We start from the raw sequence: 27,976 nt of genomic DNA, 5'->3' as shown, positions 1-27,976 counted from the left end.
ACAAAACGTTATTTGAAAACTTTTTCCTAATTAGAAGTACACCTCTAGGATCAACGGTTCGCCAGTAAAACGCCATATACCCCCCCTGTTTGCTGTGCACTCTGTATGTTTTAATTCTCACATTTGTGACGAAATTTTTATTGATAATTTATCTTCAGGAGGAAAAAAAAAAGCCAAATTATTGTAACCGATATTTTTTAATAAAATGTTTAACTCAGTTTTAACGAATATAAATGCAGTTAAATCTAAATTATAAATGCAGAAAAACCGATTTTTGTTCGTGTGTGTGTGTGTGTGTGTCTGTGTGCATTGCATAATAGTGCACTTTTTTTTCTCATGTTTTGTAACCTTTGACATAAAGGAGCGCTGCAGCATGGTCAAGTTCCACAAATGCAATCCTAGGCGCATTTTTCCCACACTGAATCGAAACTACAAGCGATGTAACCTGAAACTTGACGCGGATTGGTTAAAAAAAAAACCCCTGAAATTCAGTTTTTTTCAACCAATACCCGTGTCGAGAGTTGCGGGCTGTATCGCTTGTAGTATCGCTCCAGCGTGCGTGCACCCTGCCTTACATGCATTGTATGTATACACATATATAAGTATGTATAGTAAATGTCTACAACTGATGATGTATTACAGCGACGACGTAAGAGTTGGTGCAGGACTAGATATCCGATACATCGTACTGTGCATAGCGGTAGTAGCTGACCTGTTCGTCTGTGGCAGCGGCAGGCTCCATGTGCGGCAACCCGCTGCTGGCCTCTTCCTGTCAAGAGAAGGTCTCTTTGGTGGTCACGCTGCTGAAGCCCGTCAGGGGCATGAACGGCAGACCGTTCTCGGGTTGGTGTTCGTCTCCCGAGACGCCCCTCTTTTTACGGAGAGGCTTGGTCGAGCCCCCGCACATTATAGCGAACCGCAGCTCCCTGCAAAGTTCCACGCAAAGTGGCTCCTGCGAAACGAGAAACATCACAGCTTATCATTCAACGTCACTGATTCGTCAAGTTCAGAAATTAAGAAAATTTTGACTCCGTATTGTCTTTTTGGTGTGTCGCGTGAGAGCATTTTCTTATAAATGCTCTTCTAATTTCTTCTAATCAATCATAGAATCGAACACTTCCTTCTTCATGGAAGTGTAAGTAAATTTCGCCCAAAACACTCAGAAATTAACAATGCTTAGAAAAAAAGCAAATACTCATACGGAAAAATACAAAATTCCTAATGAATTTTGACACACTGTGGGTGCAATAACAAACTGATAATGTTTTTGTTTTGTTTTTTACTTCAAAAAACATCACATCATAATCTTGTCTTAAGCGCCCCCTGCCCACTCCTGAGTTACCAATCCTACCCACACTCCTACTCCTACCCCACTCCTACCTACACCACTGAGTTACCACTCTAACTCAGAGGTAACAATAAAGGAAAAACGGAGAAAAACCCTCCGGATGTAAGAATCAGAATGGCTGAACTGAACCAAACGTGATTCTTAAAAGCGGTGGGTTCGTGTAAAAGGGTAAAACTCATGGCGAAAACTTACTCTTTCTTCGCTGGCAACCTTCCTAGATTTCCAGACGAACTCGGCGACGGCTATTACGCAAGCTGTGGCCAATCCGATCAGAAGGACGACGAATACTCCCCCGACGTTGGCCAGGCTGAGTGCACTCGCCGAACCGGCCGTGTTGGTGTCCTCCCTGCTGCATTTACCGCCTCCTCGACGCTGTTTCCACCACCTTTCTTTCAAAATGTGCAGTACTCCATTCTCCTGGAGCTTCAGTATTGCGCTAGACAGGGGTATCCTGTACGGGGAACCTGCGTTTCCGGAATAAAACCAAAAGTAGAGAATATATCACGAAAATTATGACCAAAAATACACTCAGTTATAACGATACTGAAGATTCCGCGAATTTATTTCGTTATAGCCGAGGTGTCGTTGCAACCAAGGTTTATGTTTTCAAGACCTTTTAAATATAAAAAAATACAATCAAATACTGTGCATAAGGTAAGGTATGATTAGGATGGCCATATTTTAGCGGTGAAAAATATAGAAAATTAGGATCATTACGGGAGATGGACAATTTTCGCCAAACATGTTGTCGATTATAGGGGAAATTGAAAATTATCGCCTATGAATTGGTGGAAAATGAAGAGCCAAGTCCAGTCTCTAGTGAATTGAAATATACTTCACGAGAAAATTTGTTGACAAGAAAAGTGTTGATAACAAATACAGTACGTGAAATGTGAAATGAATATTTTTAAAGGCTTATTCAAATCATGCAAATTATGTCCTTCCCCGATTTTGGGGATGATTGTGAATTTGAGTAAGGTTTAATTGATGAAAAAGGCATATTTTTTATTGCAAAAAAACGGGCAAAATTACTGGAAAATAAGGGAATATTCCGTGTACGGCTCACACAATCAATGCCTTGAGCGGCAGAAAAATTTATCGTTAGGTATTGTTACGAGAATCATGTAAATAGTCATTATTTATCATTTATTACGTAATTTTTCGCCTGTAAATAGCCGTTACCGCGTTTTTCTATAAATCTCGCCAAATTAACAACAAACCTAGCAAGTCTGGTGACAGCTCCGATAATTTAGTGATGTCATAGCGCCAAGAAAATTGTAAAGATACCGCGAGAATCGTGGAGATTGTTCTGGACTTTTTTTCCCTTCTATATCACGATAGCGCCGCTGGGACAGAACTAAGAGTTATGTTGAGTTCTCTTGAAGACGAGATTTCTTGTATGTTAGAGAAGCCGCTCTCTGTTATTGTTTATTTATTTAAAAATACAAACTACAGGCAAAAGCCCAATTACAGTTATCGTGTTTCGCCTAAATCTCTGCTTGTAAATAGCTGTTCTATGAAATAAATCTGTTTGTTGTTTCGTGCTTTGCCACCTCGAATGCTTGTGAGAGACATTATCCGGAACAGTATCAATAGAATAACAGACTAACATTCTCTATATGTCAGGGGTGCGCAGCGTTTTCGGTCCGTGGGCCAGATATGCGTTGTTTCTGCCGCTCGCTGGCGTCTAACCAGGGCCGTCTTAAGAGCGTGATGGGCCCCTGGGCCAAGTGGTTTTTGTGAGGCCCTACCTGGTAAATTCTAGTAAATTTTAATCAGATCTCATTTTTATGAGGCCCCTCCAGTCTTGAGGCCCCCGGGCCGTGCCCGGGTGGGCCCATGCGTTAAGACGGCACTGCGTGTAACTTGGGTGAACAAAATGACTCGTATTTCGCGGCGAATTCCTATAATATTGGCTGTGTCTCGACTTTTATAGATTTTCTATTTCTAGAATGACCACATTTCCCCGGAAACAATACGGGGAAAACATTCCTTTTTCCACAAAAAATGATGCCAAAGATACAAGCAAAGTTGCCAATTATTTATGAAATCCCTTAAAACCGCCAATGACGGGAACTAGAGTACCTCTACTGTTTAACCGTAAATGCACCTCGTACGTATTCCTAGTGGAACACTTCTGGAAATCGCAGTGGATTAAAATGAATGTTTTAAAAAAACTAAAAACAAAACTCTCCAACATGACAAAACGTGTAAAATAAGTATTAATATTTACAGTAATCAAGGAAACATTTTTATTTTCTGGATATTATGCTGAGGTGAACTCGGAAAGAAAAGTCATCTTGTTTCCGCCGGGACAACGAACCCAGGCCCTGGTTCGTGTCCCGGCTTTGTGAATATTTTTATAAGAGAAAAGTCGGTATTTCCAAACTTACGGGGAAAATACGGCAATACCCCATGCAATACGGGTATTCATTTCACATATTTGCCAAATATATACTTTTTTTTTCTTCGGTTGATTACATTTGAATCCATAATGGCTTGCAGTAGCCCTCTATTTCCCGCCATTGGTGGCGATTATTCAACCGTTTTAGCGCTAGTTCGCAACTTTAATTACCTTTGGCAACCTTTTTTTGGATATAGATTGATGATTCGCGATCTCTCGTATGGATCCCGATTTCCTGTATCTTTACGAAGGAAATATCTAGTCGGTCTTTTACTGCCGATACTTTTCTACTGGCACATCTTCCGCGGGCAGGATGAAATCCTTTGACGGGCCGGAGGTTGTGCACCCCTGGACTAGGAATTCTTCGACTGTTCATGCTCGCGATATCCTTGGGCATGCTACCAGTACTTTCATGATGCCCCCCATCAAAAAGTATCACCACAGAGAGCAACAGTCCTACGGCAGTACAAATTTTCAATCAATTCGTTTCGCGCATAGTTGGAAAAATAGAAGGTAACACCATAATAAGCATTACACTGAAACAAACTTCCCGTTAGGTTCACAACACGCACCCGCATTTTCAAACATGTAAAAATTCGTTAGAAGTTCCGCAGTGGAATATGGACGATGTGCATGTGTGGTTTATTAGTAGTATAATTTCATAGCCAAAATTACTCGCAGTGCCTCCTTGTCGATCTGGTGTTTCACTACAAAGCGTTGCGGCACATTGTGTTCGGGAATAATTAGAATAGGTTTTAATAAGTTCGACAAGTAAACGAATCTTCGCTGACCTGTAGGCGTAGCCACTCCGTAGCCCTTGTTGTCCAGCAAGCCGCCTATCTGCGTCAATTCACACTCACGTTCGATTATGTATTCGATTGATGTGGACTCCATTAGAAAAGCGTAGTTTTCTTTCTTCACTCGCTCCACGCCTTTGGCATTGGATTCCGTAAAGACGCTCGGGCGAGCGGACTGCATGAAGGCCCACATTCTCTTGTAGCTTGGAATCGTGGACTCCTGAAAAGCCAACGGTATCATAAGAAAGATGCTACAACATTTTATACGATGAGGAGATTCCCCCCCCCCCCCTCAAGATTTTTAAAACATTTTGCATGCACATCGGAAGTGTGTTTACCTTGAAGAAAGCTTGCGTGGCCCCAGAAGCTACGCATCCGTATTGGATGTGGGACTGTTTTGCTAAGTCCTCGGCACCTTCTATAGGTGAGACGAGCCTCTCAACAGTGAGGAATGCAGCGAGATTGGCTGTGTAGGATGATACCATGATGAGAGTGAAGAACCACCAGATCCCTGCAACTACTCTGGTAGACATCGCTCTTTTATACAGAATAAAGAAAACATAACTAGGTTAAGAACAATACGTATTTATCGCCAAAAGCCAACCTCCTTTCCAGAGATTGGGGGACTTTAGTTTCGTTTTTGGTAATCTATGAGAGTGGTTCCCAATTTGTGGAACGTTTATCCCGTAAGGTTACATGACGGGACTAGAGTACTTGGAAAATAATTGTGGCTTGGAAAAATGAGTGAAATAGTTTGAAAAAGAATAAAACACTAGTTAATGCACAGTGAACATAGTGAGCATAGGGGAACGCAAAGAGGTTTCCAAAAGACTCCTACCTTTCCCCGAGTGCGTAAACCTCCTACCGTACACAGTTCTATGAGTACGCACGCTTTCTACGCATTTTTGTGGACACGCGAGCCTCGTACGCATATCTATATGAGACACACGAGCCTCGGACGCATATCTATATGAGACACACGTCTTCAACGTAAGAAGTACGTAAAGTATATGTGTTAATGTAGGCAAGCCTCACATTCATATCTTGGGGTAGAACCTGATTTACCATATACATACCTTGGGCCTTGAGGGTGCGCACGTACGTGCATTTTTAGGGAGTAAGCAAGCCTCCTACTAATTTGTGAGGAATACGTAAGTTTTTTATGCATTTCGAGGGGTAAGTAAGAATAACGCATTTACAGGTAAAACGGGGAGGGGGGATACTTAATGCATGAAAGATTGAGAACCACTGATGTATGCAATAAGAATAAATAAGATACAAACTGATTATACCTGGGAGTGATTTCTGATCCTTGTTGCATAAGGCAACCTACAGTGAACCACAGTGTGTTGAGCAAAGTGAACTGGTTCTCTAGTACGTCCGGGTTCGGGTTGCACGGGTGCGGATTGGTCCACTCGTACGGACTGAATCGTGCTACTATGAAGAGGAAGAGGCTCACGCCCAGAAAAGCCGTGGCCATGTATACCCAAACCTCTAAGGATAAGGGTGACAGAAACGAGAAAAGCTTCGGTACCTTCTTGGTTGGTTTTCTAAAGAGGATACTGATGCCAAGGTTCATGAAGGGCATCGTGAAATCGACCGCCTCCTCACGGTCGAAGGTTATCGTGAGGTCGGCAACGGCCAAGTCAGCCCGCTAAATAAATAAACAAACACACAAATCAATTTCGAGTTTCAAATGGAAAATTAATCATGAAATCTAAGTCATAAATTGTATCCGTTATGTACAATAAATACCCCATCGATGAGCTCCTTGATCATTCCGTTCCATTCACCCTGGTCGTTTTTCTCACCGTATCTACCATCTGATACTTCGACTATACGGTAATTGAAGCCAACGATTTTTGTGATCTCTTTCAGTAAGTCTATGCAATAGCCCTCGTAGCGGTTATTTCCCTCAAGTTCTTCGTGGTTTTCTTTCAGCATCGTATAGGGATCGTTCTGTTGAATAAAATTGCGTCCATAAATCACACAACATATTTTTACAGCAAACAATGCGTCCATAAATTATGTAATGCGATATTTTTTGAGTGAACATGCGTCCTCAAAATCACGTACGACATGGCCCCCACATCCTGATGCGGGGCCCCTACGATGGGACCTTTGGCGGGCCCCCGTACCAGGCTTTTCACGGGCCCCTTTATAGCGAATTTATTTCGTGAAAAAACAAAAAATTATGAGAATCGTCCCGGGTCCCGGGGCTGGAGCCCTGTCAGCCTCCCCCTTTTAGGGGCCATGACGTATGATTTTGGAGCAAACACGCGTCCTTAAATTACATAATGTAATATTTTTTGGAGCAAACATGCGTCCTTAAATCTCATATGATATTTTTGGGGTAAACATGCGTCTTCAAAACCATATATGATTTTGTAGCAAACATGCGTCCTTAAATCTCATATGATATTTTTGGGGTAAACATGCGTCTTCAAAACCATATATGATTTTGTAGCAAACAAGCCTCCTCAAATCACATAGTATGATATTTTTGTAGCTTATATTGCATGATATATTTTTAAAGCGAACTCGCGTCCTTAAATCACATAATGTGACATTTTTAGAGCTTACATTGCATGATATGATATTTCTGGAGACAAATTCGCGTCCTTAAATTACTTAACAACTACATAATAATGCAACTACACGCGTCCTCAAATTAAATAATAGGATGTTGGAGATAATATGCGTCTTAAAATATTACATGATTATGACATTTTTGGAGAGCTTACATTACATATATATAATATGATATTTTAGTAAAAAACATGCTTCCTTAAATTCCATTATGTGATGTTTTTAAATCAAACAATGCTCGTATATACGTAGTACATATATCTAAGTATTTCAATAAATCGATGCTCACGAGTATCGTCGTGACTATCAAAGTCTTGTTCTTCATCGACTGGACGACTTCCTCATAAACACGTGTAAAATTGCTTGTAAGGTTTAGTCCAGTGTGTATGTTCCATTCGCCGGCCTGAAATACAAGAAATAAAAAATAATGAATACGTTTGTTTTCGCGTATATGTATAGTAAATTTTAAGACACTAAAGAATCATCAGTTGACGACTACTATTGCCGTCTAAAAAGCATTCCCCACCAGGGAATTTGATGCCCAGGGACTCCCTGAAAGGCTGGATGTACCATATAAACCTCAATTTTACAAACTTGACCCTGAGAAACATGTCATCAGATATCATCATTATGGTGGGCCCAACCTAGGCCTTTCGGGTTAACGTTAACCCTTTCACTCACATCGGGACATATTTATCCCATAAAGGCTCATAAATTTGTAGTGAGAGGTTTCAGACAGCTCAGGCTAACGTCAGGTTAGTGCCTCCTGAAAAAGGTTTCCTGAAATGGGATTCGAGTTTAGTGTGCGGGCTGCCATCTATTTTTTTTTTCAAATCCCTAGTGAATGTTCTAATAAAGTGTTGTTTGGCGGGCTGACTTCAATTCTTTGCGGTCTAGATGTTTTATTTCAGCACTTAGTTGTATCACTACCGTTCGTACTTTATAGTGCCGCCCCCCCCCCCCTCGCTTCCACAACGAGGAGTGGGAGGAGTAAACATGCTATTGCTGAGAATCCGAATTCACGGGGGCCCTTCTTACTATCGTAAGGGGACGTTGTAACAATGAAATATCGTTGCTTCCTGACGTGGTCCTATGTTGACATAGCAAAAGGTTAATGTCGTTGCAGTACCACGGGGTCATCTCAACCAATTTGGAAACCCAAGAGGATGATGTTATCAATTTTTTTTCCCGTCGGAAGTTGTTTTTTTTTTCGCGCATTCTGAAGCCAGGTTCAACCGATCTTATTTTTTCCCTTGTAAGTTACAGCTCTTCCCATTCCCCGTTGACAAACATTTCCACGCTCAGTGTCATAATCATTCCGTGGTATTCGCTGAGACTCATGTACGTGTGGGGCTGCTCTTTTGCGATTTCTTTCTTATAGTGAAGGCAAATGTATGTGACGACCCCCCCCCCCTTTTTACTTCAGTTCTTGATCAGTTTCTTTCGGTTGACCACATTCTAATTTCTTTCTATCAGAGACTTTCAAGGGATCTGTGAAACATATTGCCCGTTAAAAAAATATCGTTATTCGTGATATACATTACTATACGTGATATAGGATCACTAAATATTAAAAATACAAGATTTTAGCTCAAAGGAGATAAATGAAAGTCCCATTTTAGAGTAGAATTTAAGAAAAAAAATGTAGCTATTTTTTTCTTTAACGTTTTGCAACCATTTTGTGGGAAGGAAAACTGAGTTATCCCATATTACCAATACCTGTTTACCATTCGTCCCGTTCGACCAAACGGGATGTATGGTCACCGCACCTGCGTGAACGTGACTTTTTTTTGGATATAGTTATTATTCGGTTATTGTTGTCAGAAACCCCGAGCCCCGATGCAATCACATTAAGCTGCGTGGGCTTGTGTAATATAATTTTTTTTTCCTTACTTCTTGTAGTCCTTCATGAGTGAGCTCCATCATTTTCAGTCTGAAGTCTGATCGGAATCCATGATGGTCGAACTTTATGTCTCCAGTGAGACCTTTGATGTTAATCTGTATAATTTCAAATGGACGGGAAAAAAAAATATTGTAATCACGAGAAAGTTTCTGAAAATTCAAAAACTATAACCTTTGAAGATTTTGAGAGAGATCGTGATTACACAGATACAAGATACCAACCATCCTCATGTAGTTGATGAGTGAAATCCCGTGAGACCAAGGTTCTTCGGAATCGCATGATAAAGCCTTGATGTGAATTTTCTGTCCCCTGTCGAGATCTGTCAGCGCCGTCGAGAACAGGCGAGTCGCATCGTACAGCAACGCTGCCTCGGTCTATTATATATACATGAAAATATCAAAATCAACACAATTCATCCGTAGGGATATTTTATATAACGAACTGATACGACTAATGTGAAATTCGCAATTTTTGATGAAATAAGAGTACGGAAATTTGATTTCTCTACTACTTTTCCGCGAAATCTTGATGATTTATATTTTTTGAAGCGAAAATAACTACTAGCTTTGCTGAGCCTCTGAATTCTAGGACATTCAACTAATTACATTGCTTTACCACTTGGCCTCCCAATTAAACTACACAGTGAAAAAAATGTGTCTCGTTAGTTTAGTTCGTTTTCGCGAATGAATGCAACATTTTCCGATTTGAAAATTTTTTTGCGAGTAAGGCCGGTATTACACTATAAAAGTTTGATAAAATCCCTTTTATAAAACTTGAAAAATCTAACCAATAAGGTTATTTGTTACATTCTAGAAAATGTAACCGTTGACCTTATTGGCTGCATTTTTCAAGTTTTATAATAGGACTTTTATCAAACTTTTATAGTGTAATACCGGCCTAAATGCGAAATTTTTTGATTTGAAATTCTTTTGCGAGTAAATGCAAAATTTAGGATTTGCGAAAATTTTTGCGAGTGAACGCAAAATTTTCAATTTGAAAATTTTTTTTGCGAGTAAATGCAAAAATTGTGATAAGTGGAAATTTTTATTTTCTGCATTGTTGCGAATAAATGTAAAAATTTCGATTTCGAATATTGGTTTTGGCGAAATCTGGATTTTTATTTGTGAAATTCACACAACTCTATTCATCCGTAAGTATACAGGGTGTCCCATAAATTTGTAAACTGATTAAAAATTCATAAAAATTCAAGGAATATGTATATTTGAATGTCAACTTGTATATTTGTATATTGGAATTTTGTGAAAAGTTATTCTCACGGAGGGGGATTTTTTCTGTGCAGAAAAGAAGTTCAGATTTTTGTTGATAGGGAGCGCTACATAAGGGGGTCATTCAAGTATTACGTCAGCATCGATGGGGGGGGGGTTTCCGATTTGCTAACTTTTGACGACCGGGGAAGGGGGGGTTTGGATAATGCTTACGTCATCAACCCCCCTTTATGAAAATATGAAATTTTTTTACTGGTATCTTACTCGGTGAGCCAAAAACGGGAAAAATCTTTTGCTAGTTTGTGAGCACTTGAAGTAACATTCCCCCCACCTATTGATAAGTGCCCTACAGAGAAACTTTGTGATCTCTAAATGTTTCGCGGATCCAAGTGATCTGGAAATGTGTCCGGGCCACTTAAGTGCTCTGGAACTGTGCCACGCATCATTCAAGTGATCCGCAATTATATGCCGCGGATAACTCAAATAATCTGAGAATGTGCCACGGGTAACTTGAGTGATGTAGAACCACACTGGGGGGCACGTAAGTGCGCTAAAACTACGTCGCATGTCACTCGAGGGATCTTTAAATGTGTCACGGGTCGCTTAAGTGTTCTGGAATTGTACCACGGGACACTTAAGTGATCTCTAAATGTGCCGCTTAGTTAATTTTTACAAAATTAGGTTTGAGGAGGGCAGGCCGCATGAGATAACCTCCAGGGGCCATATTTGGTCCGCGGGCCAAGGCCCTTTATGCGATTTATCATTGTATGGCTTAGAGCAGTGGTTCTCAACCTTTTTTTGTCCATGGCCCCCTTTCAACCATTTCTCATTCCTATGGCCCCCCCTCTTGCGAAGACGAATAATTTTCTACCACACCCACCCCCCACACCCCCCCCCCCGTTTTTCCATTAGAAGATAGTTATTCAAAAATTGTCTGAAGTATATCAATATGTTTGAATTTAATTTGATTAATTTTTAATTTATGAAAATAACGAAAGAGCAAAATAAACGTAATAGAATACAGTAAAAAAAATAGAACAAATTGTTTCCAATCAATGTAAATTCTGCGCTTGAAGACGGCACAATGTCATCAAGTTATTGTACTGGATGAAATTTGTATTATTTCAAATTAGTTCATTTTTGTGTAAATGATTATGGCTTCGTTGAGAAAATGTCAGTTGCAGCTTCCAAAATACGCATTCTTGTAGCGATAAAAATCGCAAAAAGTGGCAGCAAAGCAGTTTTATTAATTTCATTCTCTTCATGCGGATAAAAGTAGTATATAATGAGTGAGTAGCCACACAGAAATGAATCACAATTGAAAAGTTCAACCTTTCACATCGTTTTCAATAATGTATCAAGGATATAAATTCATGTTGTAGCCATAGTATGAACTTGAAAAAATGAACTAAAATACGTGTGAAAAATATTTAAATATTTGTTTGAAACATTCATTCCAGAGAAATCATGTACGAAGTCACAGGGCCGGATTAACCATTAAGCAAAATAAGCACGTGCTCAGGGCATCAGTACTGACGGGGCACCACCAAAAAGATATCATATGGTATTTTCTTTTTAATGCACGATTTTTTTTTAACATCCATCATCCGATAGAAGATCCTGAAATTGTAAGAACCATTGATTGTATAATTGAAGATCGCTATCACAAGAATGGCGTGAAAGAGAAAGATGAGAATCTAATAATATTGCAAACTAGACTTCACATTATTGCCAAGTTTTTCGATTAGCTTTTCACAATTTTCATAAAGTACGCCCAGGGCTGTCTTAACATTATCACACGCCCACATACAAAGCGATTTTTCTGAGAGAGGCACTACTACCTATGGCTAAAAATTACTACCTACCTACCTATTTGGATATTTACTCTTGAAAATCGGAACCAGATCTAATTGTCACTTGGTTGCCAGAAGTGACCAGATGGGCCCCGTGCAGCAAACCAAGTTCTACAGAATAAGGACATGATTTTTGTGGGTCTTTAGTGGATCAACTGTGTAGTTTGATCCATAGAAGTAAAAGAAATGCTACCAGGTGTAAATTACAAACTTGACAATGTATCTAAAAATAAAAAATACCCAATATATATAACGGTGAATCGTCAGAAATAAGATACCTATTGGCAGGGCCGCAACTGGATACTTGGTTAGCCGGGGCAACTACTCATTTAGGCACCCCCCCCCACCCGTAATGCTGAAGGATAGGTTGAATGGTTGAATTTGCGCCCCCTTTTGTAATGCGCCTGGGGCACCAGACTCGCCTGCCCCCCCCCCCCCCCACTAGTTGCGGCCCTGCCTATTGGTAATATTATGGCCATTCTAAGATTCAATGGTTTCTCCTTGGAGTGTTGTTACAGCCTTTATCTCATCAACCGTTCGTCGTAGTGGTATGGTTCTAATTTTAAAAATTCTCAAAATGTGACCAGAAATCACCCTGTACGAGTATTGAGGATGAAAATACAGTGTACACAAAAACTGAAATCTTTATACGATCCCTCCCCCGGCCCCCGTCCTCTAACTTCCAATTAGGCAGTTGTTGCTCTTTCTCTTCTGAGCCCAACAAACAAATCACATGTTTTTAATTGCTTTATACCCTGAGATATTTAAATTCAAAAATCGGAGACAGGTGCGGGCTTGGGAGAATTTCGCGGCCCAATACAAAAAAAAATTTTGCGGCTCCCTCTAAAAACATTTTATGTAGTTGTTCCCGACTTACAAACTTTTCGAGTTGCGAACATAAATCTTGGAGGGGAATTTTTTTTCAGAGAGAACGCATTTTATTACGCTAATTTTTTCATTATTTCCGGAACGCGTTGATAGTCTGGATCGTAATCAAACACGATATCCATTGAGAGGGAACAGCATCTAAATTAATTTTATAAAATTCATAATTTAATAATAATAATTATCATGGTCCAACTGCTGAAACTTCATCGTGGCTCGAATCATATCGAACAAACATAAATTATTGTCATACTTTTAAAGCGTTTCATCATCATCTCTTTATCAAATATAACGTTGCAATTCGATAACTTTGATCATTTTTCGAATTTTTTTATTGATGTTTTTGTTTAATTAATGTAAATTAATAGAAGTAAAGGAATCAAGTACTGGAATTCCATGACCCCCCCCCCCCCCCACAACGGTGGGGTTGACAGGCAGGATCGTCGTAATAGCATCATAGGCCCCCCGAGCCAAGGGATTTTTTGGAGGCCCTACCTGGAAAATTCTCGAGAAATTCAACTACGTCTCGTTTTTCTGAGGCACCTCTTCTCTTGATGACCTTCGGGCACTGGCCGGGATGGGGGAAGCATGCGTTAAGACGGCACTGCCTAAGTTTCATTTTCAGTTTTGAATCCGGTAACCCTATCTGAAGACCACATAATCAGTGTTTTCACTTATTTGTTCGATCATCCATATTGTCCGAATGTTTTTGTGGAAAGAAATAATTATTTTTTCTACATAAAATCGATTATTGCAAATGTACGAATTTTGTTACCGAAATTTTCGTCTCATAAAAAAATTTCATGCGAAAAAATGACAAAGAGAACTCTCTATTTCTCTTTCATCATTTCATGAGTTGCCTGAAATTTCGAGATTAAATGGCAGCACCAACAGTATATAAATCAAGCCTCCGGAGAGAGTAGGACGTCAGCGGTCTCCGTCTTGGCAGTGCTGAGAACTGTGTGCCCCAACATCTTTCGTCGGAGCATCACGTGACTCGGTGAAAACAAACACGACCCCCCCCCCGTTATTTTCTTATGGCATAAATAGGAGTTTAAAACAATGAATGAAAAAATAATTTCAGCATGGACGAGATAATTCCAAAATTAATGAAAGTTATAATTTCAGCATTAAAAAAAGATAATTTCAGCATTAATGGAAGAAAATATTCTAGAATTAATGTAGGAGATAATTACAGCATTGATAAAAGTGATAATTCCAGCATTGATAAAAGTGATAATTCCAGCATTGATAAAAGTGATAATTCCAAAATTAGTGAAAGAATTAATGAAAGCGATAATAATAAAATTAATGAAAGATAATTCCAGAATTAATGAGATATAATTTCAGGATCAACGACAGAAATAATTTCAGCATTAATAAAAGAAATAATTTCAGCATTAATAAAAGAAACCAATCCAGAATTGATGAAAGCAATTATTTAAGAAGTAATGAAAGAAATAATAATTAATAAAGGAAATAATTCCAGAATTAATGAAAGAATATTCAAAAAATAATTAAGGAAAATTCAAGAAATGATGGAAGAAATGATTCCGGTATTAAATAAAAATAATTAAATCTCTCTTTAGATGAATTCTTCTCTCTGTCCTTTTTTTAAATCTTTAAAACCCAATATTTAGAGACCGAACTGTACCTTTCTTTGGAAAAATTGCCAGGCGGGAAGTTTGTTTTGACCGAGGCACGTGATTTACTTGCATTTGATGTCGCTGCAGTCGCGGTGGCTGGATGCTCCCTCCAGTAATAAGTCCGACCAGTAATGTCGTCTGCTTCTCCCCAGGTTACTTGTTTTGGACGTTTCCTTGTGTCCGGAAAAAATTACTGAACTTGAAGTTTGAACATCCAGTTCTGTTTGTGAGCTTAGCTTGTAGGGAACCGACTTCTTGTCTGTCGTCTGCTCATTAAGAGGCTCTTTGTTTTAGACGTCTCCTTATGCTCTAATAAAATAACCGAACTTTGAGTTTAAATTTCCAGTTCAGTTCACGAGCTTTGTTTATAAGGAACTGAGCGGAATGAAGAATATAGTTTTTTTCATTTTGAACTTCATCACCACCACATGAGTCACTTTTAAATTTGACATTAGATGGCAGCACATTACTATAAAGTGCAGTGTGGAAAAATTCACTTTTTACGATCTCACCTGTCGTCTGCTTGTTTGGAGGTCCTTTGTTTTGGATGTCTCCTTGGGTCTTGAAAAAATTACTGAACTGGAAGTTTGATCTTTCAGGTGAGTTTATAAGCTTTGAATGAAGAATTTAGTTTTTTATAGCTGAGTTTCGTCATCACCACATAAGGTACTTCTGATTTTGAAAGTAGGTAGCAGCACCAACAATATTTTTAAAAATGAATGTCTTAAAGTATGCTAGAGTAGTAAATTAATTTTAATTCCCTTTTAAAATTGTTAGTGCCTTTGTGAATTCGCGGCAAATGCTACAAGGCAAAAAAAAAAAACAAAAAAAGACTGCTATTGGCGGCGGCGTAACATTTCGAGTCACCCTGTATATACGGATTTTGTCATTGCGTAACGCAGTGACGAAACTGTTCATGTGAACATAATGATTCATTATCAGGATTTCAAGCCCATCGGAAAATATAAATAAGGGGCCATTCAAGTATTACGTAAGCAGATTTTCAGCCATTTTTGAAGTCCTCCCCCCCCCACTGTCAGCAAAAGTCAGCAAATCCGAACCCCCCCCCCCCCCCCCCCCGATGTTGACGTAATACGTACTTGAATGGCCCCAAATCAGCAGATGCAATGAGTCTCAAATAAACGGATTTAAATTGCTTTAAATGTGGTCATACGCCATTTTAGAAGTTTTTTTTCTAATGTCCACAACATTGTTCTTGAAGGATAGGAAAAATGAATTGAAATTATTTGGGATGTTGCAGGCCAGTAGTAGGCCAGCAGCAGGCTTAGATAGTAGGGCAGTTAATAGGAAGCATTACAGTATAGATTAAAAAAACTTTAAAGATGTGGTGTCAATCTTAAAGGAAGTCCCCATACATTATCTGCTTGGATTGCATATAGAAACCAATCAGCACAAACCAAATGACGTTAAGACCGTCTTAAATATGTTTAAAATCACGTTTTTCCTGTTAAATTGAAAGGAATGGCATATGAACACTTGCGATTGAGACACAACAGCAGATTTATGCAATTACAGCTCCTTAAGTTATACAGCAATGTGTAGTTTTAAAAAATTTAATTTCGCGGGTATTTTTGCTCATGTATGATTTTGTCTCTTGGATGGAGTTCGTTATAACTGAATTCGACTTTATTTCTTTTCAACAGAGGCAATCGATTGGCACCCCCTTTCAAAATTCATAAAAAATACCCCAGAGCAATCGTTCTTTATTCGATTTTTATAAATATATTCCCCATCAGACCACTCAGGTTTAGAGGTGCTGCGAGTTCGATACCCGGTTCGTCCTTGTCAGAAAACTTTCCTGACCGCAGCGAAAAATTGCTACCGCAGGGAGTCTACCATCGAGGGGGTTAGCGCACCAACCTCTCGATGAGTATAAGAAACAAGTCTGCCGTTCGGAATCGGCAATAAATTGTAGGTCCCGGTCTAAAATTAGCCCTCGTGTGCAGAAAATGACCGTGCGTGGTGCGATAAAAATGATCAATGATCAGACCACTCAGTGTCGGTTGAAGATAGCTTTGTGCTAAACTAGATGGCTATCCGTCTGTAATTGCATGAAAACGATGGGGTTTTTTTACACACAAGCTTTCATTTCTCACCCATCTACTTCTTGGATTGCATTTACTACCAGCAGTCAAAAAAAACGTCAATGAACGGTCAACAAATCTTTGTCTGCTTTCTTTATGGCAGCCCTCTTTGAATGAAAAGTCTTCGAACTCACACAACACTTTCTGTCTTTACAGTAACTTCATTTTGCTTTAAACCTCTTCTGTAGTTTCTGTGAGGGCCCTACTGTCACCCCCAAGTCGCAAACCCACCGAGATTACATGCAACGCTTTTATTTTCTTCCTCATGTTATTGTTACGTGAATAGCGGAAAAATTGCGAAAAATATATTCTATGCATTTTTTGTTTGAAATTAAATTTTTTTTAGTCAGAGTGACTAAAAAAATTTAATTCCGCAAACTTCTTCGTGGCCCCCGTATCAGTAACCGTGGCTCCCCTTTTGCCAGATTTTCATCCGTGCCCCCCTGGAATATCCTAGGGGCCCCCTGAGGTCATGTGGCCCCCGGTTGAGAACCACTGGCTTAGAGGATGGGTCGTAATGAATTTATTAAAGATAAATTTTCTGTGTTCATAGCCTTCAAATAACATTGAAATTAACAGAAATTAATTATAATAGCATATAGAGGAATTTTCTTCCGAAATTTCAATTAAAAAAATAAATTTTCTGATCGTCGGAGGGGGAGGGGCCAAAAATGGTTAAAAATTTCCTTACGTAATACTCGAACGGCCCCTAAGGTTTCATTGCGATGTTAACCATTGGTGGATAAAGCACTATTGGTGAAGTTGAATGCTACTTCAGCCACGAATCGTCGGCTGAAGATTTACGAACGTTTCGGACACAGAAGTTATTGAGAAAAGCGTTCAAGTACGGAATTTTGTGATTTGCTTTCATGCGTGCCCTCTGTCGACAAAAATGTGAACTAATTTTTTTTTTCATATACCAAAAAACATCTCCCTTCGTCAGAGTAACTTTCGAATATGCTAATTTTTATTAATTTTTAAACTATTTTCGAATTTCTGGAGTTTCTGGAACACCTTGTATATAAGTAATGCACGAGAGAGATTATATATGATAAGAGGATTCACCCTCATAACTGGTTCCTGGCCAGCTGCCCTCATGGCCGGTGATCTCCAGGATTCCACAGCCTCGATGTAAGCTGGAGACTCCTCGTCGATCAACTTATAACCAGTTATGTTCGTTCCGCCATATTGGAAATCCTCTAAATCTATTGTGTGCAAGTCCTAATGCGAAAAACAGAAGTAATATTTTATTTCATATGAGAGTTATTCGTTTATAAAATATCACAACTTCACATGCAGTACCTTAAAAACAATGCTTTTATTTAGTGCATTTGGAACTGAAACAGCTGAGGGAACTTACCAGCGACGTTACGAAGTAGTTGTGGTATTCAGACATCATGTCAACTTGCTGAGCCTACGAATAGCAATTAAAATTATACACGCAATTAGGTTAATTTTTTTATATGCAGTTAAATCCCGTTTTAACGAATACCGTTATAGCGAAAATGTCGTTTTAACGAACACTTTTCTAATCCCCAGATAAGTTTACATAGGAACAAAATGAAAAAAAACATGGAATTCCTTTACAACGAAACTTCGTTATAATAGCGAAGTGGTTTCTCTGGAGTCGTTGTAACGGGATTCGACTGTATATAGTAATTTATTTACGAATGGTTTTGCGCATTAATATGCAAGTGACATGCACATACATATGTACTTGATTACAGTTGAAACCTATCAGGATGAACTTTAAGGGGCAAAAAAAAAAAGGTTTCGTTTGCTATATCCTATTTAATAAGTAGCTATGCATTCTATCGGACGGTATACCGACGATTTCGTTCATTATATGCAGGGTTCGCAGTGTCGTGCAGGATGTTATGTGAAATTGCATTGCATGTGCTAACTTTGTCGAAGAAATGAACAAGAGCGATATATACAGGGTGCCTGTAAGTGTTAATGCGGCCTTTATCTTATCAACCGTTCGTCGTAGAGGTATAGCTTTAATTTTAAAAAAATGTTCAAAAGGCGTTCAAAAATTATCCTGCAGCAGTTTTAAGAGTGTATACAGTGCCTAACACATGGCCCCCACATGCTGGAGCAGGGCCCCTATGCTGAAATTTTTTGCGCGGGCGCCCCGGTTAGACTTTTCACGAGCCCTTCTATAGTTAATTTATATCGTAAAAAAGCAAAAAATTATGAGAATTGTCCCGGCCCCAGGGCTAGAGTCCTATCAGCCCCGGTCTTGTGGGGGGCCATGGCCTAACAAAGTAAAAGAAATCTAAATTTTTATACGGTCCACCTTGTCTTCTAACGTCCAATTAGAAAGTTATTGCCCTGTCTCTTCTGAGGCCAACAAAAAAAAAATCAAAGTTTTTACGTGGAATATTCGCTGAGATATTCGAATTAAAAATCGGACAAAAGTTGAGAAAGAACAGCATAAATGAGGGAAAGGAAGCGTTGTGTCCGTTAGTAATTGGCTGTTCTTTCATATCTTTTCTCCGACTTTTGAATTCAAATATCTTAGCGAATATTGCACTTAGAAACATCGAATTTCAGCTGTTGGCCTCAGAAGATAGAGGGCAACAACTTTCTAATCGGAAGTTAGAGGACAAGGAAACCGTAGTCTTTGGATGTGAGATGCGACACACTGTATATAATTCTACTTTTATTTATCAAAAGTAAAATGAAAACAAGTCATATATTACGTGTTTGAGGACTGTCTGAACGTGATCTGTAGGCACGTCAATTACTATATTCTTTATTCCAGCCCTACCGAGTTCCTTGAGTAGTTTCCTGTATTCCTGTCTCGGGACGAACTGCCTGACGGCCACTTTCCGCTGACGAATAAAAGGGTCTTTGAGGAGCTCTTGGAGTCGTATCAGAGCTGATGAAAGAATCAAATTTTGTAGATGTGCATACACACATAAAATTACATAAATATATCTATCAGGTATCGTTTACAAAGGTATCTACACCAACACATCTTCAAAAACTCACCGTCACTTTCTTCATAAACGATAGCGAAGTGCTTCCAGTCCTTAGCCTTGACGAAATCTAAATAGGCTCTACCGAGTGCTGTCGGGAACGGGTAAAGATTTATGGAGTGGTTGTCCCTTTTCGTCCTATAGTCCCATCTGGATTCGATATGAGGTACTTCAAGCACGTCACAAGTCGACTGAACCGCTGCACTGCATTCATTTGACTGTGGACCGAACATAGCGGCCATGCCTTCGTTCAACATTTCGCATACTATGAAGTGGAGAAGGAGAACATAATTCTAACTTTACGTACAAAATATAATGCACATAACTATTAATATTCCAAACTTGCAACAATAGCCGATGCTGCCCAGTTCACATTAACATTTTAGAATTTTAAAAAAAAGAGAGCATTGCATAGGAATGAATGTAACTTATCGTGTGAATTAAATAATTATAGGCTAAGATATTAAAGTATTTTCACATTCAGAAACCGTTCGTCTTTCATTTTGTCATTTCATCAAATGAAATTCCACAACTTTGCGTTTCAATTCTGTTCATAACTTGCTTAGTTGTCAAGGTAACGTAGTAAAGTTGATTAATGCTCCACCAGGGGGCAATTTTGTTGTTCTCATCACGTAACGCATATTTGATTTAGTATATACCTAAACACTTCTCCCATCGCTCTGTCTTCATCCATCCAAAAGTTACGATCACTTGAAGATCTCGAATGCAATAACATGTGCAGCATCTTATAGTCATTTTCTACCTCTTCGAATCACTTTGGGATGCCCAGGAGCAAAAAAGATAAGTATTTTAGAGAAATTTAGAACATCGGAAATTCCACATAAACTTGACCAACTCTTGAAATATGGCAGATAGAACCATGGAAGTAAGATAGTGGTATAGCAATATGGGTATGCGTCACATGATGGGGCTGGTCAAAACGCCACCCGGTGATAAATTCGTGAACTTCCTAACGCTAACTTGAAATTTAAGCCACATAGAGATGAAACATAATCACTATATCGTGAACCGGCATGTAATTAGTTTGTACATATGCACAGATCCAGAATGGCGTGCATACGGTTGTTGAAAAAAGATGAATCAGTGAAATTTTTGTAACTTGATGTCTATTGAGCTGCTGGAGCTTTCACATTATCGAAGATATAACATTGAAAATGTCGTCTTGATTTTCAAAGTTTTTCAAATTAATAAGAGGTTTTCTCCATAAGAGTTTTTAAATTTATGGGGGCATTCAACTTCCAAAAGAACGCAATCGCAAAGCAAAATACAATCGACGCTCGATATAACGACCCACTTCGTCCCATCGAAAACGGACGTTGTATTGTGAGGCTCTTCATATCGAAATTAAACCATATAGATGATAGTCGTTCTATGAAAACATTTGGGAGTTATCCTACCGGTCGATGTAATGGAATGATTGCTATAACAAAGGGGTCACCGTAACGAGCGTCAGCTGTATTAAGTTTTACTTTGAAATGGAGAAATACAAGATTTCATATTTTACATGCCTTCATTTTCAACGACGAGATATTGTGTGACAGCTTACGATTCTTGGACCAAGTGCTAAGATTACTTTTAAAGAGAGTATCAAGTTTATATTTAAATCATACATTTAGCATCGTGATTAATGCTATGAATCCAGTAGAATTACAATGATTGATCGAAACTACAACTTGAAACGTCTTTTCCAAAGAAGACATTTAAAAAGTCATATATCTTCCTATGCACATCAGCCACCATTGTTAAATGCATAGTTGAATTAGAAAATAATTTTTAAAAAAAATCATATATGCATATTTGTTTGTTACCTACCTTTCCTGGCAGCCTGGAAGCTGTCATGTCTCTCGATTCTTTCAATGTGAGCTGTCAGGTGAGAGCTTGGCAATAGGCGACTTTCAGAATTGACACGATCGACGGCATAACGAAAAGCGGTCTCCAGAAGTTCATCTCCGATCTCGAATATCCCTCCTATAAATTACCATCAAAAATTATAATTATCAAATTTTTTTTGTACGCTGAATGCCACTTAAAAAAAAGATCCCATATTGATTTCTGAGGCAATTTAGGATAATAAATGACCGAGATTTTTCAGCTTTATATCTCCTCATATCGTGGACACGATAGTCGCACCGTAAGTGTTATTATAGTTTTTGATGACTATCATTCATGTATACCTTGGCTTCGTGTCTGTAGCTACAGGAGATGTTGAAAGAAATCAGAAAATCGACCAGAGACTCACAGCCGGGAAAAAAAAAGGGTAGCTCCTTATTAATATGCAGAGATTTCCCTCTCAATTTCCAAAGAAACCCACGTTTAAGAAAGAACCCAAATTATTGTCGTTAAAACATGAGTAACAATGAAACGTGGAGACCATAAACCAGTATTAATGAAATATTTGTTGCATAGAGCTTCCCTGATAAGATAGTATAAGTTTGAATAAGTTAAGGATGGAGTGATTTTTCTCACTGAGACAGTACAAAAAGACATCGAACCTCATCAGGATATTATTTATTCATGGGCAAGCGGGACATTTGTCCAGGTTCCCCAAAATTTTAACAACATATTCACTGACTAATAGAAAATATTCGATGCTGGTCATAAGGATCCCCCTTCCTAGTTCCTGTTTTGTCCAGAACTCCCTCACGTCAAAATCGGGGTCCTGGAATTGAGATCCGTAATGGAGAAATAAATAACAGTGGCCAACAGCTGACCCACGGGCAGCATGCGGTCCCCGAAAACGGAAAAAAAAAATTTGGTATTAAATTGAATTTGTGATCATTATTTGAGCTATTGGGTTCCTACCGCAGACTTCTTGATTAACAAACATCATTATTTATAGTGACGGAAAAATAGCTTATGGTTCTCACCATACTGCCAATTTTCACACACAAATTGCTCATGAAGTTTTTGTTGTAGGCATTTTTTTTCTTTCTCATTGGGCATGTTGTATTTGAATGCATGTTTAGTGCTCTCTGCTCACGACGACCAAACGTTTTTGAACTGGACGCCAACTCACAATGCCACCTCGAAACCTCAACCGACTGAGCTACGCAGGCAAAAATGTGTCATATTTGATAGTACAATATCGCTTGATACTGTGCCGTTGACACCCACGGAACTTCCATACAGGGACACTATGATTTTCGAAAACAGAGAAGCATTGATCTCTCTAGGTTTCGACATGGCAAGTTGGTGACTTTCCTCGTTGCGCCAGACTGGCACTTCTTCAAACCGAATCACCAATAATCCGGTTGAAAAAGGTAGCTCGCGTACAGTGGCGTCAGAGACGGGGGTGCTGTGGGTGCTCGAACTCCACGCGTAGTTTGTGGCGCATCCGAGCCTACTCACAATTTATTCAGAAATCAAAAATTTTCTTACAAAAAAGATCAAGACGAGCTCCCACCGGTTCGAAATGCTCCCAACGGCCCTGCTCACGTAAAAAAGAATACATATATCATATACATAATTTGCAGAAGAAATTGCAATTTTTAATGCATTGCATCTAGCAGAGAACGCAACCATATAAATGGAAAGTTTATGAAGAAAAAGGGAGGAATGTGCAAAAGTTATTTTTGATAAAAGTCAAAACGACAAAATTTCCCGTGTTTCACCATATTACTTATGGGGTTTACAAATATGCGAGTTTTCCAGCTTATACGCCGGAGTGGGGCCTCTAGTGCGTCCCGCGATGCTGCAGCCGACCATTATGCTGATCCTCCAACATGCCCGATTCTTCCAGCATACTCACACCCCTTGGGGAACCCAGCTTATATCTCCCAAGGAGACAGAGCGGGAGTATGTTCGGTGATGAAGTTATCCTCCAACAGAAAGAAGTTGGCCACCCCTGAAATAAGGTACTGATGATCCCACTTAGGGGTCATTCAAGTAATACGTCAGCATCGATGGAGGGTTTCCGATTTGTTGACTTTTTTGATGACAAGGGGGAGGGAGTTTGGATGGATGCTTACGTCATCAACCACCTTTTTTGAAGATATGAAATATTCTTAATGGCATCTTATTCGAGGCGCCAAAAACGGAAAAAACCTATCTGTAGTTATTGGGCACCTGAACTAACATACTCCCTATTGATAAGTCCCCTACAGAGCCACTTCAGGGATCTCTAAATGTTTCGCGGATCCTTAAAATGCTCCGGAAATGTGCCCGGGCCGCTTAAGTGCTCTGAAACTGTGCCAGTTCACTCCAGAACCATTTTAAAGAAAAGTGACAAGAAAGGTAGTCGGATACCTTAAGTAATCTGGGAATGTTCAGGGGGTAACTTGAGTGATGTAGAACCACACTGGGGGCCACTTAAGTGCTCTAAAACTGTGCCACATGTCTCTCAAATGTGCCACGGATCGTTTAAGTGGAACTGTGCCGCGGGTTACGTAAGTGATCTTTGAATGTGAAAGTGATCTTTGAATGTGAAAGTGATCTTTGAATGTGAAAGTGATCTTTGAATGTGAAAGTGATCTTTGAATGTGAAAGTGATCTTTGAATGTGAAAGTGATCTTTGAGGCCTACTCCAGAGATCTGAAAATGTGCCCCGGGCCTCTTAAATGCTCTGGAATTGTGCCATGGGCCATTTAAGCGATTTGTAAATGTGCCGCTTAGTTCATTTTTACAAAATTAGGTTTGAGGGGGGGACAAGCCACATCAGATAACCTTCAGGGCTACATTTGGTCCGTGGGTCAAGGGTTTACCATATAATGGCATAAAGGGTGGGTCGCAATGAATTTCTTAAAGAGAAATTTTGAGTTCTTACCCTTCAAATAGCATTGAAATTAACAGAAATTGATTGTAATAACCCCCATATAGGGTATTTTCTTTCGAAATTTTAATTAAAATTTTTTTTTTACATTAAATAAAGAAAAAAAATTTTTTTTAATGTAAAATTTTTTTTTCCGGGGGGGGGGGGAACGCACGAGTCCTCTATGCCCCCTCCTGCGTACGTTTATGATCCTACCAATATGCGTTGGTGGACCCCCTACCACCAATATGGAGGTAGGGGGGCAGTGCTGACGACATTTTGCTGACAAGTGGGGGTCAGAGTTTTGCTGACTTTTTCTGACGGGGGGTGGGTCAAAAATGTTTAAAAATTTGCTGACGTAATACTTGAACGGCTCCTTAAAACGAGCATTACATACTGACGTACGAACCAAAACCATCTTTGATTTCATGTTTAAATTGCATTATATATTTCATTTCTTTTATGCGAGCTCAAAATTGACAAGTCCGGCCGGCCTGTATAAATTTTGAATTTTCCGTGAGTAATGCGTGTCTTTGTAAAATTTAACATAGAAAAACCGCAAAACAAAATTGGACAATTTTCTATCAAAAAACTTTAGACATCATGTTTATGTCAAGGTATAAAATCAAACCTTCTTCACTGCATACAGAACTATACAGTACCAGAATGTATATGAGACTATACGAAGAGTTTTCTGAAGTTGTTTGCGACTATCGTTGTATAGATGAGATAAATATGAAATAATACACCTACACCTTGTACATGCATGTCACAGGCAAACAATTTAAGTATCAATGCAGTTTCCATAACATGGATGTTTGTCGGACCTCACGCTTAAGTAATCTGGGAATTTGCCGCGGGTAACTTGAGCGATGTAGAACTGCACTGTGGTCCTCTTAATTGTTCTAAAACTGTTCCGCATGTCACTTAAAGGCCCCCTCCCCTAAATGTGCCCCAGGCCTACTTGAGTGATCTGAAAGTATGTCACGGGCCACTTGAATGCTGTGGAATTGTGCCAAGGGTGACTTAAGCGATCTGTAAAGTGCCGCTTAGTTCACTTTTACAAAATTAGGTTCGAGGTGGCGGGTCGCATCAAATAACCCCTAGCGTCCCATTTGACCCGCTGGCCATGGGTTTAGCATATATGACTTCGAGCGTTTATGTTTATTAAAGCAAGTATATATTTAGCATATATTTAATTAAGCAAGTATATATTTAGCATATATTTAATTAAGCAAGCATATATGAGCATATATTTAATTAAGCAAGCATATATGAGCATATATTTAATTAAGCAAGCATATATGAGCATATATTTAATTAAGCAAGCATATATGAGCATATATTTAATTAAGCAAGCATATATTTAATTAAGCAAGCATATATTTAATTAAGCAAGCATATATTTAATTAAGCAAGCATATATTTAATTAAGCAAGCATATATTTAATTAAGCAAGCATATATTTAATTAAGCAAGCATATATTTAACTAAGCAAGCTATGTAAGGGAAGAATAATGATGACGTATAAATAGAGTATCGTAATATAATAACCTCGGAAGCATATCAAATTCCTGCTCGCGTCATGTTAATGGTGCTGCCCGGGGTATAATGTAAGCTGTAATCCTGTAGTTCTGTTACTATAATTATAATCTAATGTAAATTGTTGGTTGGTTAACGGTGCTCCCTGGGTAGGAGATGTAATTTCTTTTCTTTTTTTAAATTGAGGAAATAAATGCTCCCTCCGGCCGGGGAACCCCCCCCCCCCCGTATGGCGAATCATATTCGCTACGCCAGGGTAAGTAACTCATATATAGCTTAGAGGGAGGGTCGCAATGAATTTCGTAAAGAGAAATTTTCAGTTCTTAGTCTTCAAATGGCATTGAAATTAACAGAAATTGATTATGATAACATGTAAATGTATCTTCTTTACAAATTTTAATCGTTTTTTTTAAATATTTTTTTGCATAAAAAAATAAATTTTTGATCGTCTGGGGTGGGGGGGGGGTGCATGAGCCCCACTATGCCCCTCCCCCCTCCGCGTACGTCTCTGGTCTCAATATGAGTTGGGGGTGGGGGTGTCAAAAATGGCTAAAAATTTGCTGACGTAATACTTGAACGGTCCCCTATGCAAAATTTTTTTGATCAATACATTTCTATTTAAATTCTCTCAACTATATTCTCCATATGCAAAAAAAAATGGATCATCAAATCAACAAATTTTTTTTTAAAACACTGGAATTGAAAATTTCTATCCTATTACTTTGAAATCTGCGGCGGGCCGGATAGAACCTCTAAGCGGGCCGTAGTTCGCCCATCACTAGGCTAAAGCATGAGAACTAGGATTTTATCACTACTATTTGCGTTATCTGTAAAATATTTATTTTGGTACGATATTATTTACAGTGACATATAATGTGTTCTTGTAATTATCAATAATCCGAAACGCAAAAACTTACCAACTTTGATGACTTCTGGAAGTGCTTTAACGGAGCAGCATAAGACGAGGAGTATCAAAGCGGTCATCCGGTTGTGGTTATCCATAAGCATCTCGTCAATTAAATTATTGACTGCGATCAGTACTTACATTTATCCATTTATCCGATGCGACGTGACGCGAATTCAATCACTGAAATTTGATGATGATGACATCAAAAAAGAAATTCCATGTGAATTACTTGTCAGAAGGGTTTCAGTCGTTCGCCATTGGCCTCCACAGTAAATGAGGCGTAATTTACACAGTGAAAATGCCAGTTTTTATTTATTTTTTTGGGAGGGGAGGAGCGGTGCAGGAGAACTATTACATACTCCAGGATTGGTTTCTAGGGTGAATATTGAATCTAATTATCGGCTATTATCTATTCGGGCCGCGGATACTACCCATTGTAAGATGAAACAATAAGGAGAGGGAATAAAGGAGATGCAACTGGGAATGGTGTTTACGTCGTACACGGTGATGGTCAGTCGCCGTTACATCGGCTCTATCGCCAAATGGATCCCTGGACAGCAGCCCGGACAGAAAACGCTTGGACTCGTAATTCCCAAGACGGCAAAATCGATCCACGAACAACACATCGTAAATATGAGGAATACCGCACTACCAGAGATTTCGATGCTAATTTTCCCGTTGAGTTATGAGAGTCAGAGTTGAAAGAGGACTGGTTCATCTCTAAAGGGAGGTCGGTAGTATTGAAGAAGACGAGAGAGAGAGCCCGCGCTAGAATCGGCGAAATCGATCTGCTTTTCTCCTTTTTTTACTATTATTGCTATTTTATTCTGTACCCTGTTTCCTCCCGGAGCATCTCGAACGTCTCTTCCAGGATCCACCGCGTCGTCCGGGCAACGCGGTCATGTGCTATTTCCGGAGACTGTGAATTCACTAGGACAGGCAGCGGCATACCGATGCATCGGATGATAAAATGTATATGCTACGGTAAAGGTGATAAATACGGTTATTATGCATAATCA

The 27,976-nt window shown here is 39.1% G+C and overlaps 1 protein-coding gene across 1 annotated transcript; it reads right to left on the bottom strand.

Moving 5' to 3' along the window:
• Nucleotides 1-183: 183 nt before the first annotated feature.
• On the bottom strand, nt 184-27,679 carry KaiR1D (Kainate-type ionotropic glutamate receptor subunit 1D). The gene is made up of 15 exons (XM_089245786.1): nt 26,968-27,679; nt 21,574-21,729; nt 19,754-20,005; nt 19,462-19,640; nt 18,117-18,170; nt 17,822-17,977; nt 9,263-9,415; nt 9,032-9,136; nt 7,428-7,541; nt 6,305-6,508; nt 5,842-6,203; nt 4,888-5,086; nt 4,544-4,769; nt 1,541-1,812; nt 184-952 (listed from the first exon to the last, which is right to left on the bottom strand). The coding sequence occupies exons 1-15, from the start codon at nt 27,056-27,058 to the stop codon at nt 773-775; spliced, it is 2,703 nt and encodes a 900-aa protein (XP_089101912.1). The 5' UTR covers nt 27,059-27,679; the 3' UTR covers nt 184-772.
• Nucleotides 27,680-27,976: the final 297 nt, after the last annotated feature.

Source organism: Pholcus phalangioides, unplaced genomic scaffold, assembly GCF_987345545.1.
Source record: "Pholcus phalangioides strain wild (caught in Gottingen) unplaced genomic scaffold, Ppha-v1.0 ptg000016l_1, whole genome shotgun sequence".
NCBI classification, from domain to species: domain Eukaryota; kingdom Metazoa; phylum Arthropoda; class Arachnida; order Araneae; family Pholcidae; genus Pholcus; species Pholcus phalangioides.
The sequence above is the reverse complement of the archived record's forward strand: the minus strand, read 5'-3'. Positions and strand labels throughout refer to the sequence as shown.

Excerpts from the sequence above, each read along its gene's own strand:
- KaiR1D (XM_089245786.1), bottom strand. The coding sequence starts at position 27,058 with ATGCTTATGGATAACCACAACCGGATGACCGCTTTGATACTCCTCGTC. Across the intron at positions 20,006-21,573 it reads CTTCCAGGCTGCCAGGAAAG|TATGCGAAATGTTGAACGAA; the intron begins GTAGGTAACAAA and ends TCCACTTCATAG. Across the intron at positions 6,204-6,304 it reads TCAAGGAGCTCATCGATGGG|CGGGCTGACTTGGCCGTTGC; the intron begins GTATTTATTGTA and ends TTATTTATTTAG.